Raw genomic sequence first — 12,141 nt, forward strand, 5'->3', positions numbered from 1 at the left:
CGCGCGGAGGACGGGGCTCTGTGACACGGGACGTGTGGAGGATGGGCCTATGTGACACGGGAGGCGTGGAGGACGGGGCTGTGACACAGAACACTCGGAGGATGGGCCTATGTGACACGGGACGCGAGGAGGACAGAACTCCCTGCACCACGTCTGACCCCGCGGGTGTGGCCCGAGCAGGACTCTGTGGGAAAGAAAGACACCTTGCCTCCTCTGGGAACACGTGGCTGTTTATTCGAACAGAAAGGGTCATTACATAGTGCAAACGTTTCTTTGGTAATGAACTGGTTACAGGACAGTAAGGATCTGGCTGCTGCCAGTCAGGCAAGAAAATAAACATGTACACATGGCTTCCCACCACGGCGTGTCCGCCCTGTCCATGGCGCCCCTGCGCTGAGACTCCCCCTGGCCCCACAGACACGCCACCGCAGCCCCAGACCTCCCTGGGGGGCCTCCCCATGCACGTGCCCGTCACCTCTGCCCGAAGCCACAGGTGACCCTCGAGGAGCCACCCCTCCCGAATGGTCTGCTGCCGCCAGACACCGAGCCCGACAGACCCAGCGCCTCCACCTTCTGGCTCTGGAAAGAGGTCCAAGGTCCTGACTCTGAGAGGAAGCTACAGGGCCAGCGGTTCCCTGCCGTGTGCCTGGGGGAGGGCGGGCCCCTCCTCCGATCCCACTCAGCGCCGGAACCTGCGTGTTCAGGGACACACGTCTCAGGACACAGAACAGAGCGGGAGGTTTTGGTCCGTCAGGGCGAGCGCAGCCATGAGGTACGAGGTGCTTCTCACTGAACCCCAGAGGCCTGTGGGGCAGCGGCATCTGCCGCAGCGGGCACTGGACGCTCGGTCGGCGATCACACGCGACGAGGTACGGGCGTCGTCTCTAAGGCGCTCATCGCCGGGTCAGGGAGGAGGGCCGGTCCCTCGGTGCGGCGGCTGGAGCAGCCGGGGAGCACGAGCCCGGCACGGCCACCACGGGCGGCAGGTCACCGGGAAGACAGGCCTGTTTCCCGGAGGCCGGCAGCCTCAGGCCCGGGACAGGAGTGTGGGAGCGGGATTGGCCGTGAGGCGCTGCTGGGCGCGTGGACGTGGCCGAGGCCGGGGAAGGGCCAGGAGACGGTTCTGCCTGCCAAACGCTGACGCTCTCCACCCGGCTGCCTCCAGCGGCGGTCGGCGGCCAGGCTGGGTGGAGTGGCTCTCGGTCACGGGGAGCAGTGGGATGGGGACAATCGGGGAACCTAAATGACTTAACTGTGCGGTTTAATAGTAGCACCACTTTTCAATAAAAAATTAAATTAAAACCTGAGAATCTAACGTGAAGTTAGGACTCGTGTCTGTCCACTGCGTGGCCTCCAGCTCTGGACACTCCAGTCTGAGCCCGTGTGGCTTCCCGACGCCCGAGATGGCCGTGAGCCGTGCGAGTCCTCGGCGCCCGCCCGTCTGCTCCCCGCACCGGCCGGTGACCTGGGCGCTGGCAGAGCTGCGAGGGGCGGAGGGGTCTATGGCTGAGTTCCCATGAGCTCCCTCAGGCACACCGGACAGCAGGCGCCATCAATTCTCACGGGGGCTGGGCAGTCGGCGGGCGGGCAGGCCTCCACGAAGCAGGTGATCTGCCCGTCCTGGAGGGAGAGGCGCCAGCCGGTCAGTTCCCGATGACCCCGCATCACCCCGCTTCCCGCCGTGTTCCCACCGGCGCCTGGGCCTGACCCTCTGGTTCTTCCTGTCCTGGCGGGTCTTCCCAGAGCTGCCTGCCCGACCCGGCTGCACCAGACCCTGGCCCCGGGGACGCCCAGCACCTGCCCTCCGTCCCTGCAGGCGGGCACACATGGCTGCCCGGGAGGGAGGAGACCTGCGGTGAGGGGGCCGCTGACCACCCGGCCGCCCACTGGGGCGCGGGACTCTGCTGCCGAGTCCGTGGCCCAGGCCCCGGGCCAGACGGGGCCGTACTCACGCGGCATTCACAGATGGTGCACACGTCTCGCTTCCACCGGGCGCCGTCCGCGTGGGGCTCGCCGTCCACGCCGGTGCACTCGGCCGTGCTGAGCCGCGACTCCAGCTTCTTTATCTGCAAAGCCAGCGTAAGTGTGGTCAGTCCGCGGGGGCGTGGCCCTCGCCTCCCTCCCGGGCCGCAGGCACGGCTCTGCAGGATGCTGTGGGCTCCAGACAGCAACGGCTTTCCTGAGCTCGGGACGGCCCTGCCCCGTCGCCTCAGGTGGGTGCCCATCCGGGTGTCAGTGGTTCTGGAACGAAGCTCCCGGGGAAGTCTGAAGCCCCTTGCACCCAAGTCGTTGGCCTCAGACCCTCCAGTCTCACAGGTGGAGGAGGGGACGTGGTGCCTACAGCCAGGCGGGCACAGGGCCCCCGAGGCCCTGCCCGGGAGCCTGGGTCCCACTGAGGGTCCTGACCACCGGGACCGGAGGGCCTCAGCAGGAGAAGAGCCAGCAGGCGGTGAAGCCCTGGGCCCAGGTGGGGGCGTTGCAGAGTTCACCCGGGTCTTGGAGATGAGTCTGGGGGGGACCTGAGCTAAGTGGGGAAAGGGGGGGGAGGGGCAGCACCTGTGTCCGGAGGTCCGTGATGGTCTGCTGCATGTCCAGCACCAAGTCCCGGAAGTCGCTGGGCCCCAGGGCCTGGGGGTGCTCGGAGGAGGCGGCCGTGGCGTTCCTGGGGCGCTGGCCGGGCTTCCCGTCGCTGCAGGAGGGGAGACAGGAGGTGTTGCACGCTCACACTGCAGGCCCCAGGGCACCAGGTCTGTCTGGGGCCCCAGACCCAGCTGGCGGCCAGCAGGAAATCCTGGCCCGGGGCCCGGCTGGCCTGCGGGGTGGACGGTCTGACCCTCGGGGACGCTGTACCTCAGTGTTTTCTCGGCTTCCGTGGGGGCCTCGTCCTCCCGGTAACTGAAGTCAAGGGACCGCCGGCCTCGGAAATGGTAAGAGAAGGCGCTGAACTGCCCACGGGTCCTGCAGTCTGGGAAGGGGGGAGGGTTAGCTACCAGCAGCTCCGATTTCAGGACAAAGTCAGAGCGTCCTGTCTCTCGCCCGCCTGGGACAAACCCGATACTCAGGGCTGGCGACAGCCCTGCTCGCCACAGAGCGCCAGGCTGGGCGGGGCTGCGTCTGGTCAGAGGGAGGTTGGGGAGGAAGGAGCCACGAGAAGATCGATGGCGGTCAGACCAGGACGCTGCTGGGAGCGGTGAACGGCAGGAGGGAGCCCGCGCCCTGGACGGCCAAAAGGCTCCGTCCACAGAACCTCAAGGTTTGGGGCCTAAGACGTTGAGTAAATGATGGAGCAGCAGCACCGAGAACGGAATGGAACGTTCACGGAAACCTGCTCTCGGCCAGGCTGCTGTGGCTCAGGGTGAGCGTCCACTATGGACCAGGGCTGTGGCTCCATCCCGTGTGAGCGTGCAGGAGCAGCCGGTCACGATTCTCTCTCCTCATTGATGTTTCTCTCTCCCTCTCCAAAGTCAATAAAAATACATTAAAAAAATAAGCCCAGCATACAGAACACGGAACAGTGAACGACTGAAGGACCAGAGATGCGGTCGCACTAGCCGTCACGCTAAACACGACCTGTCATTGAAAACCCTCCCGGGACTTGGTGCAGGTCCCACGGATGCCTGGGCACGGACACGCCTAACCCAGCAAGGCCGCAGCCGGGCCTGCTCCCGCCACCCTCCGCTCGCGGGCGTCTCCGTCACGGGCAGGGCCGACCTTCGCAGCAGTCCTGCCAGACCCGCAGGTCCATGCGGGGGATGTCGGCGCAGCTGCTGTAGCCGTGGGGGAACTCCGCCACCCGGAACACGTCCCGCTGCACACGCGTGATGTTGTCCGAGTTGTCGCACAGGATCCTGGCCAGCGACGTCTGCTTGATCTGCGTCAGCTGGGCCGGCGAGAACACCCCCGGGTTCTCGTACCACAGCCTGCGCCGGGAGGAGAATGAGGCGGAGGAATGTGGACTCAAACCGCAGCGGCCGGCCTCGGTGTCCTCCACTCCTGCCCAGCTACGCCGGCCCCCTGGTCTGAACGGGGCCCCGACGGTGGACAGCGGCTCACGCTTCCCGCTCAAAACAAAGCAGGACGACCGGAGACCAGAGGCGGCCCCGACCGGCAGCACAGGCCCTTCCACAGCCACGGCCGTGGCCCAGCCGGACGGCGCGGCGACAGGAGGGTCCGCGGCCACCTGCTGAGCCAAAGGGCCCAGCGACCACACGGCACCTCGCCATCCTGCCTGGAGCTCGGCACCGGCGTGGTTTAACCAGCAGACCATCCACTTCGAGGGACAGAAACCCTCTCAACAGCCACGGGGGCGGGGGGTGGGAAGGCAGCTGAATGGCCAGCGCCAATCCTCTGCGTGAGGCAGGGCCGGCAGCCGGGCATAGTCACAGGAAGAGCAATCCTGGCTGGCCTGGCTCGGCGGGTTGAGTGTTGTCCTGTGGACCAAGAGGTCCCGGGTTCGATGCCCGGTCAGGGCACCTGCCCAGGTTGTGGGCTCCATCCCCAGTGTGGGGTGTGCAGGGGGCGGCAGGCCAGGATTCCCTCTCCTCACTGATGTCTCTCTCCCGCTCCCCTCCTCTCTGACGTCGGTAAGAAGTCCATTACAAACCCACACCACGGACAGCACAGGGTGACGCCGCCGTCATTCCCAGCACTCGGGGGACATGGCCGCCATCCACGGTTCCTCGCCCCCGAGTCCCCAAAAGTTGCCGAAGCCCGGCCCCTCCTCTTCGCTCCGCGCTCACCTGTCCCCGTCCCGCAGGCGCTGGAACTGCGTGCTGAGCAGGCACATGAGCGTGGGCCCCAGGCGGCTGCCGGGCACCAGGTCCTCCACCATCAGGGCGGGGAACAGGTCGATGTTGAGGGGGGATCCGTACAGCCTGGAAGACAGGGAGGCCCCGAGTGCGCTGAACGGCGGGTCTGGGGAAGCTCGGCAGCACGCACAGAAAGCCCTTTCCGTCATGCTCGTACACTCTCAGACCACCCGAACACACGTCTAACCCACTCCTCCTTATGCTCTAAGTAACTCCTCCTCCTCCTCCTCGTATGGAAAACAATACAGTAATTTCCCGGCCGGTGTGGCTCAGTGGTGAGTGTGGACCTATGACGCAGGAGGTCACGGTTCGATTCCTGGTCAGGGCACATGCCCGGGTTGTGGGCTCGATCCCCGGTGTGGGGTGTGCGGGAGGCAGCCGACCCATGTGTCTCTCACATGGACGTTTCTCTGCCTCTCCCTCTCCTTTTCACTCTCTTTAAATCAGTGGTTCTCAAACTTCCTAAAGCCACGACCCACAGCTTGAGAACCGCGAGCAGCATCTCCTAAGACCATCGGAAACACAGACATTTACATTACGATTCATACCAGTAACAAAATTACAGTCCTGACGTAGCCACGGAAACAATTCTATGGCTGGGGGTCACCACCACACGAGGAGCTGTAGTCAAGGGTCGCGGCGTTAGGAAGGTCGGAGCCAGGGGTCTGGATAAACCCACAGAAAACATCCTCCCGTGAGGACTCACGCACACGGGAGGCGGACACTCACCGGCGCAGCTTCGCGCGGACCTCGGGGTCCTGGATCTCATTCCTGAGGTCCTCGAAGTCGTGCGCGGCCGACAGGTTGCAGTAGACGCGGAAGTCGTGGTAGGGCGGGATGCCGTGGTCGCGGCCGCGCTGGATGTTGATGGCGGCCAGGTCCAGCGCCACGGTGTGCGCCATGGAGAAGAGGCGCTCGGTGAGCTCCGTGTTCAGCAGCTGCGAGGGCACCCGCATCTTGCCGGCCGCGCCGAACAGGCCGCGCAGCAGCGGGTCGATGCCGCCCTCGTTGACGATGCGGAAGGGCGAGAAGAAGGCCTTGTGCAGCGGCACGTGGCCCTGTGCCGCGGGCCGGAAGGCCTCGTCCAGCCGGTAGAGCAGCGGCTGGATGAGCGTGTGGCCGAAGCGGAAGGCGGCCGTGGCGAAGGCGTTGAAGATGCCGGCGTTGACGCCGGGGTCGTAGCCGCGGTACTCGCCCAGCATCTTCATGCCCACCTCGCCCAGCACCTTGGGCAGCCAGTGCCGGTAGGTGATGTGCTGCATCTGCGCGCCCACGATCTTGCGGGCCTCGTGGTACAGCGTGTCGCCGTCCCAGTGCGGGTTCAGCGCCAGCAGCTCGGCGGCCACGCGGTTGTGCTCACGGAACCAGAGCGTGTGCATGCTGGTGAGGCCCAGCTGCTCGTTGGCGCGGTGGTCGCCGGCTAGGAAGCAGGGGATGGGGCTCTCGCTCTCGTCCCGCATGCACTCGGTGGGCGGCCCCGCGGCGAAGGGCAGCAGCGGCTTGCCGGAGCGCTGCACGATGCCCTGGCGCAGCAGCCCGCGCTGGCTGGCCAGGTCGCGCACCGCGCGCGCCTCGTGCTCCGAGCTGCCGTACACGTTGGAGGCGTCGATGTAGGAGGTGAGCTGGTTGATCTGCTCGCGCGGGTACACGGAGTTCATGAGCAGCGAGGTCATGCCGCTGCCGCACACGGGGCTGGAGCGCACGAAGAACATGCAGCGCGCGCCGTTGCGCACGCGCGGGTCGTTGGGCGGGATGGTGAGCGAGAAGCAGGGCGGGTCGTTGCTGCAGGCGGAGCTGCAGTGCTGCCCGTCCGAGAAGCGCGCCTGGCTCAGCGCCACCACCGTGGAGTCCAGGTCGTGGTCCAGGAACTGGCCCCACTGCATGAGCATGTGCGTGTACTGCGCGTCCGGCGTGACGGCCTCCGTGCCGATGAGCGTGGTGGACACGAGGCGCGGCATGGGCAGCGCGTGCCCGTGGTAGAGCCGGCCCGGCGTCACGCCGCGAGGCGTGTTGAAGCCGTTCTCGTACACGGACTTGAGCAGGCGCTCGAAGGCCGTCAGCGAGGCGCCCCACATCGGGTGCTGCAGGTTGTTGCAGGTACCGTCGTGCGTGCGGTACTTCTGGTGGAAGCACATGTCCGAGCAGTTGTTGACACGCCGGTGCGCGGTGCAGCCCGACAGGTTGGCGATGAGGCTCAGGTACTGCGGGGAGACCAGGTCGTTGTAGTGGTAGCCTGCGAGAAAGACGGGCGGCTTGTGCACCCGAGTCCGCGGACGGACCCCGGGCCTGTGCTTCCAGGGGAGAGGGAAGAGGGGAGAGGAGGAGGGGGGAGGGAGGAGGGGAGAGGAGGAGGGGGGACGGAGGAGGGGGAGGGAGGACGGAGGAGGGGGGAGGGAGGAGGGGGGAGGGAGGACGGAGGAGGGGGGAGGGGACGAGGGGAGGGGAGGAGGGGAGAGGGAGAAAGTGGGAAGGGGGATGTGGAAACAGCCCTCCAGCCTCTCCCTGAGGGGTTCCCACCTCCATCACCAGCCATGTTTCAGGCAGGAGGAACTCCGCCCACCAGCATGTACCAGGGGTCCTCAAACTTTTTAAAGTGGGGGCCAGATCAGGGTCCCTCAGAGAGCTGGAGGGCCGGACTATATGAACTACTAATTCCTACTGTAACACCTCGGCTGCGCTCACTGCCCAAAAAACCTGGCGGGCCGGATCAGACTCCTCTGCAGGCCGCATGTGGCCCGTGGGCTGTAGTTTGAAGACCCCTGAATTGTACGCAGTGGGGCGTGCTCTGAGGCACGCAGGGGCGCGCGCTCGGACATGCAGGGGCACACACTCAGGCCAGTGGAACAGCTCCCCTCCCGAGCACACTCACAGCGGCACCTGCACCCCCAACACTGGCCGGCACCGCCAGATCTCAGTCACCCTCACTTCCTCTTTCAAGCATCGCTCAAACCTAGGCCCAGTCTCATGCACTTGACACAGCCTCTTGTTGTTGGGGCGTGCTCGAAACTCCCCTATGGATGTATAAGGAACCGGCGGTGAGGAAACCCCACCGGCCAGGGAGAAGCACCAGGGTCACGAGTGCTTTGCTGGGGATGGGACACCGGGATCCGGGCACCCAGGCCACGCTCACCGGGATGGAAGGCTTGGGCGGACGGTGTGCTCCCCGAGATCACAGCAGACACTGCCACGCCCGCCTCCTCCCAGTTCCCCCTGAACTTCCACATTCTCCGTCCTGAACACCAAGCACCACTTCCACCCACATCACCTGAGCCGAGGCACCTCCCTGCGCAGCCCCTCTGTCTGCAGCGGTGGCGGAGGGTCAGCGGCAGCTCTGGGGCCGCCTCCCAGGCCGCCCCACTGCAGGGACTAGGAGCCGAGCCGAGGGCGGGCACCAGCCAGCACCGGGTGGACCGGACCCAGCAGCCTGTGAACTTGGAACCAGAGCGTCTGAACACCCGCTGGTCAGACGCAGACCTGTCTACAGATGCAGGCAGCGGGTCTGGGAAAGGAAACGTTCCCGGGAAGGCTGCAGACTGCCATTGCCATTGCAGCCACGCCCTTGTCCAGCTCACCTTAGAAATAAAAACTATCTCAGAACGCAGACAACTGCTGTGGATGAAAACACTGACAAAAAGTGCGTATCCAAGACTAAGGGATGGACAAGCGACCTCTTCAGGACGGGACAGGGCCTGGAAGGTGCTGTTATTGGGGAAAAGCCAGTCCACTCCCCACGAGGGATCCCTCCCAGGTCACAGAACTAGGACCCAGGCAGGCCTGCAGGTAAACGCCTCAGGTGGACATCTGTGCGAGCGTCCACTACAGCCAGGCTGAGTGACGGTCACCTCTGCCTTCACACGGGGACACACCCTCTCCAGGGCACCTGGTCCCCAACTGCCACCTCCCTCCCCGGTCATTACCCCGCCCAGCCCGTCCCCGGCACTCGGCAGGGAGTGCCCAGCAGAGACGCTTCTCCAGGTGCCGGGAGCGGAGGCTGGCGGTCGCCATAGAGACCAGTGGAGATGACTCTGAGGACGGAGAACAGGGGGCACCCACACAAGCCGGCCTCCGGGACACTGGGCTCAGACCGGTCCCAGAACCGGGAGGACTGCCCCCATCGCACACACGTGTCCTTAGGAATAGCGTTCAGTCCTCCCTCAATGTTTCTGTCCTGACGGCAAAAGGCGCCCCTCAAAGACAAGGCGGAACCCACGGAAAAGCCGGGAAGCAGAGGGTTGTGAATCACGTGGCACCCCATTCTCACGTCGGCTGCTTCCGGAACTATCCCCAGCAGCACGTAGGCTCACGCACAACCCTGAGCAAACAGCTGCTGATGAGAGGGATGCTACTACACAGTAAAACCCAGTCACCACCATCTCTCACAGCACCACTAGTCCTCCTGCTCGGCACTCCTACCCGGCACAGGCACCTGTCACTGCCGGGCATGCCATTGCCAGGGGCACAGTGACACGGTGGCAGTCACCCCATGCCACCCATCATCACCCAGGACAGAGGCTAGAGCTCCACACACAGCCTTTCCAACAGCCGCGTGGACACAGCGCCACCTACACGGAGATTGTCCTGCAAAGTCCTCCTCAAACCTCCTTTGCCCGTGGACCTTGGGTCACAGCCAGTGGGCAGGGACTATCCAGCTCATATGCCAGAGGGTCCCTGTTACCTGAGGTGGGACCCTCACTGTCACCCAACGGTGCCCTTCAGTCACGCGGGACAAGAAGGCTGGAGCACGCCCCTCAGAAGGCATGCAGGTGGGGTGTGACACCCGCTCGCCAGAAAGAGGCAGGGAGGAGCCTGGTACTGACTGGTTCCGTTGAGGTCCACCATGAGGCCGCGCTGCACATGGTCCTGGATCAGCTGCAGCGTCCGCTCAAATATCTCGCCGGCGCGCGCCTGCTCCACGGTGTAGGGGTCCCTCGGGTAGCGGAACAGGGCCAGCAGGTCGTTGGGGGAGCGTGGGCGGCTGGCGAGGTCAGGGCAGGAGGGAAGAGGGGACAGTCAGAGACAGAAATCACCGGCACCCAACGACAGGACTGCGGCTTCATGTTCCCACAGCTACTGCTCTAGGGGCGACCGTACCTGCCTGATCCCAGGTGGAAGGCAACAGAAACAAAACCAAGAGAAACCAAACACAAACAGGTCATTAGTTCCAGGGAGAAACAGCAATGCTCGACTTTAGTTCAGACAGGAAAAACACCTCGGAGTTGGCCAACACGAACACAGCCCCTAATGGCTTGTGAGATAGATTGTTTTTGCCAAATCGTTTAGCAACGAGCCAAAAGGCCGTGTTGCCGTTTTTAAGAAATGTTTGACTTGTGAATCATGCTCCACGCTCCACTTGGACAGGACGTGGCTGTTGTCTTAACCCCCGGGGAGTGGGCGCCAGCCTTGTGGATGGTTTTCAAGTGAAGTTTTCTCCCGATGAGGCAACAGGTCACCCTGGACCAAAATGGCCCGAGATTCCCCTCGCAGAGCTCAGGGGGCGGGCCAGACCGCGTCCTACCTGTCAAACAGGTGTGTCCGCGTGGAGTTTATGGCCCTGTCGACCGTGGCGATTGCCTCCTCGATGGATGTGGCCACGAAGGGGTCCCCATTTCGGCTGACGTCAGGCACTAGGAGAACACGGAGCTGCTGGTTACCAGGGCCCTGGACGCGTTCTCAGCCTCCAGACGCTACGTCATCAAGACAGAGGCACACGTCTCCCAGGGCTTTGTTCCTCACACCAGGGCTTAACTCACAAATCTACTGGAAGCTGCTTCCAAACAGTGTTGGAATTACAGACTTTTCACTTGTGGAATCACACTACACCTTCTAAACCGGGGGTGGGGGGGGGACCCGAGAAATCATTTGGTCTAGCCCTGCCAAGGCATTAGGGTTGAGTTAATTAAATGACCAATTATAGCAGGCCAATTTTTAAGCTGATAATTTTGTATGGTCTGTGTGTGAATGATGTTACAAATTCCAAATGGCCCTCGGCAGAGAAAAGTCCCCCACGGCTGGTCTAAAGGAACAGGGAAACGTGGCTATAATGTCAGACACTGGCCGGCCAGGGAGGCGTTCTTTAACCCCCGGAGCTCAGGGAGACGGGCCGGCTGCTTCGGGGATTACGTGGAGGTTTACGTGGAAGACACTCGGATGTTTACACCCTGGGAACAGGCCTGGCTACACCCGTCTCCTGAGCTCGGGGGTAAGGATGTGGCAATAACAGCACCGAACTTTTGCCAAGTGATGACGGACACACGGTCAGATTGAAGGGGTTTGGATGACAGCTAAACCCACCACCAAACCAAGGGCAGGGAGGCTCTGCGGAGTGAGTCGGACTCAGCGGCCTCACCGGGCAGGGGGAAGGAGGGGCTCCTGAGCCCACCTGGCCCTGCCACCTACCGAGGGTGCCCTGGTGGCCTCCCTGCAAACTAGGAGTGTGGACATGCCCCTTTCTAATACCCCACAAGCCAGGCCTTGTGCTGGGAGCCTGTGCCTTCCTCCCGCGGCCTGAACCCATGCGGGTGGAGTGTCTGCCAGCCGCAGGAACCCTGGCCGGGCAACCTACCGCTCACGCCGAGCACCATGCTGACTGAGGCCTGCCCGATTGTGTTGCGCGCCACACACTCATAGCGGCCGGCGTCCGCGGTGCCCACGTCGTGGATGGTCAGGAACCCCTCAGGGCTGATGTGAAACTTCCCACTTTCTGTCACCTGGACCCCATCCTGGAGAAAGGGGAGACATCGCAGGAATAAGACGTGGAGCGGTACTGTCCGTGACAGGTGGCGCGGGGGCCATCGCTGGGCCTCACAGGTGGGAACGTTGGGAGGCCAAGGGCAGGTTTACCCACAATCGGAAAGAGGAGGTGAATCAGATTCACCCAGTACGGACTCCATGGGATAAACTGTCTGATGCCCTGCCTAGGCTCAGGGAAGATCCAGACAGAAGCCACAATCCTGGGATTTTCCAGGATGGGCAGGCGGGGGGTGGGTGGTGGTGGTGGTGGTGGAGGGGGTGGGATGGGACAGCACAGACTGCAGTGTGGAGGCATGAATTCAGGCACCTGGAAGGGAGAGGGGCTGGGCACTGCCTCCTGGGACAGCGACATCCCATACGAGAAAGGAAGCAAGGACAGGCACATATGCTTTCTGGCCACCCAGGACACCCCTCATTTTAAGCACTTGATTGTTCGTTGTGTTTTTATGGGGCTTAATAAAAACAATCTACACTAATAAAAAAGATGCAAATGGACCATACCTTCGTGCACTCACCAGCCAATCAGGAGTGAGGATGCAAATTAATCCAACAAAGATGGTGGGTTAATTTGCATACACAGGCG

At 63.4% G+C, this 12,141-nt stretch overlaps 1 protein-coding gene across 2 annotated transcripts in view; it reads right to left on the reverse strand.

Moving 5' to 3' along the window:
• Positions 1–211: 211 nt before the first annotated feature.
• PXDN (peroxidasin) overlaps positions 212–12,141 on the reverse strand; it is a 45,096-nt gene continuing 33,166 nt past the window's right edge. For both annotated transcript variants that reach the window (XM_084900056.1, XM_084900055.1), the window contains 10 exons: positions 11,371–11,527; positions 10,324–10,432; positions 9,626–9,783; positions 5,538–7,041; positions 4,740–4,874; positions 3,712–3,920; positions 2,851–2,965; positions 2,557–2,689; positions 1,953–2,066; positions 212–1,620 (listed from right to left, as the gene is read on the reverse strand). In XM_084900056.1, the coding sequence (XP_084756182.1) occupies positions 1,501–1,620; positions 1,953–2,066; positions 2,557–2,689; positions 2,851–2,965; positions 3,712–3,920; positions 4,740–4,874; positions 5,538–7,041; positions 9,626–9,783; positions 10,324–10,432; positions 11,371–11,527 (2,754 nt within the window). In that variant the 3' untranslated portion in view covers positions 212–1,500. The remainder of the gene's footprint in view (positions 1,621–1,952; positions 2,067–2,556; positions 2,690–2,850; positions 2,966–3,711; positions 3,921–4,739; positions 4,875–5,537; positions 7,042–9,625; positions 9,784–10,323; positions 10,433–11,370; positions 11,528–12,141) is intronic.

The sequence above is a fragment of the Pipistrellus hanaki genome (assembly GCF_964339955.1).
Source record: "Pipistrellus hanaki genome assembly, chromosome: 12".
Lineage (NCBI taxonomy): Eukaryota > Metazoa > Chordata > Mammalia > Chiroptera > Vespertilionidae > Pipistrellus > Pipistrellus hanaki.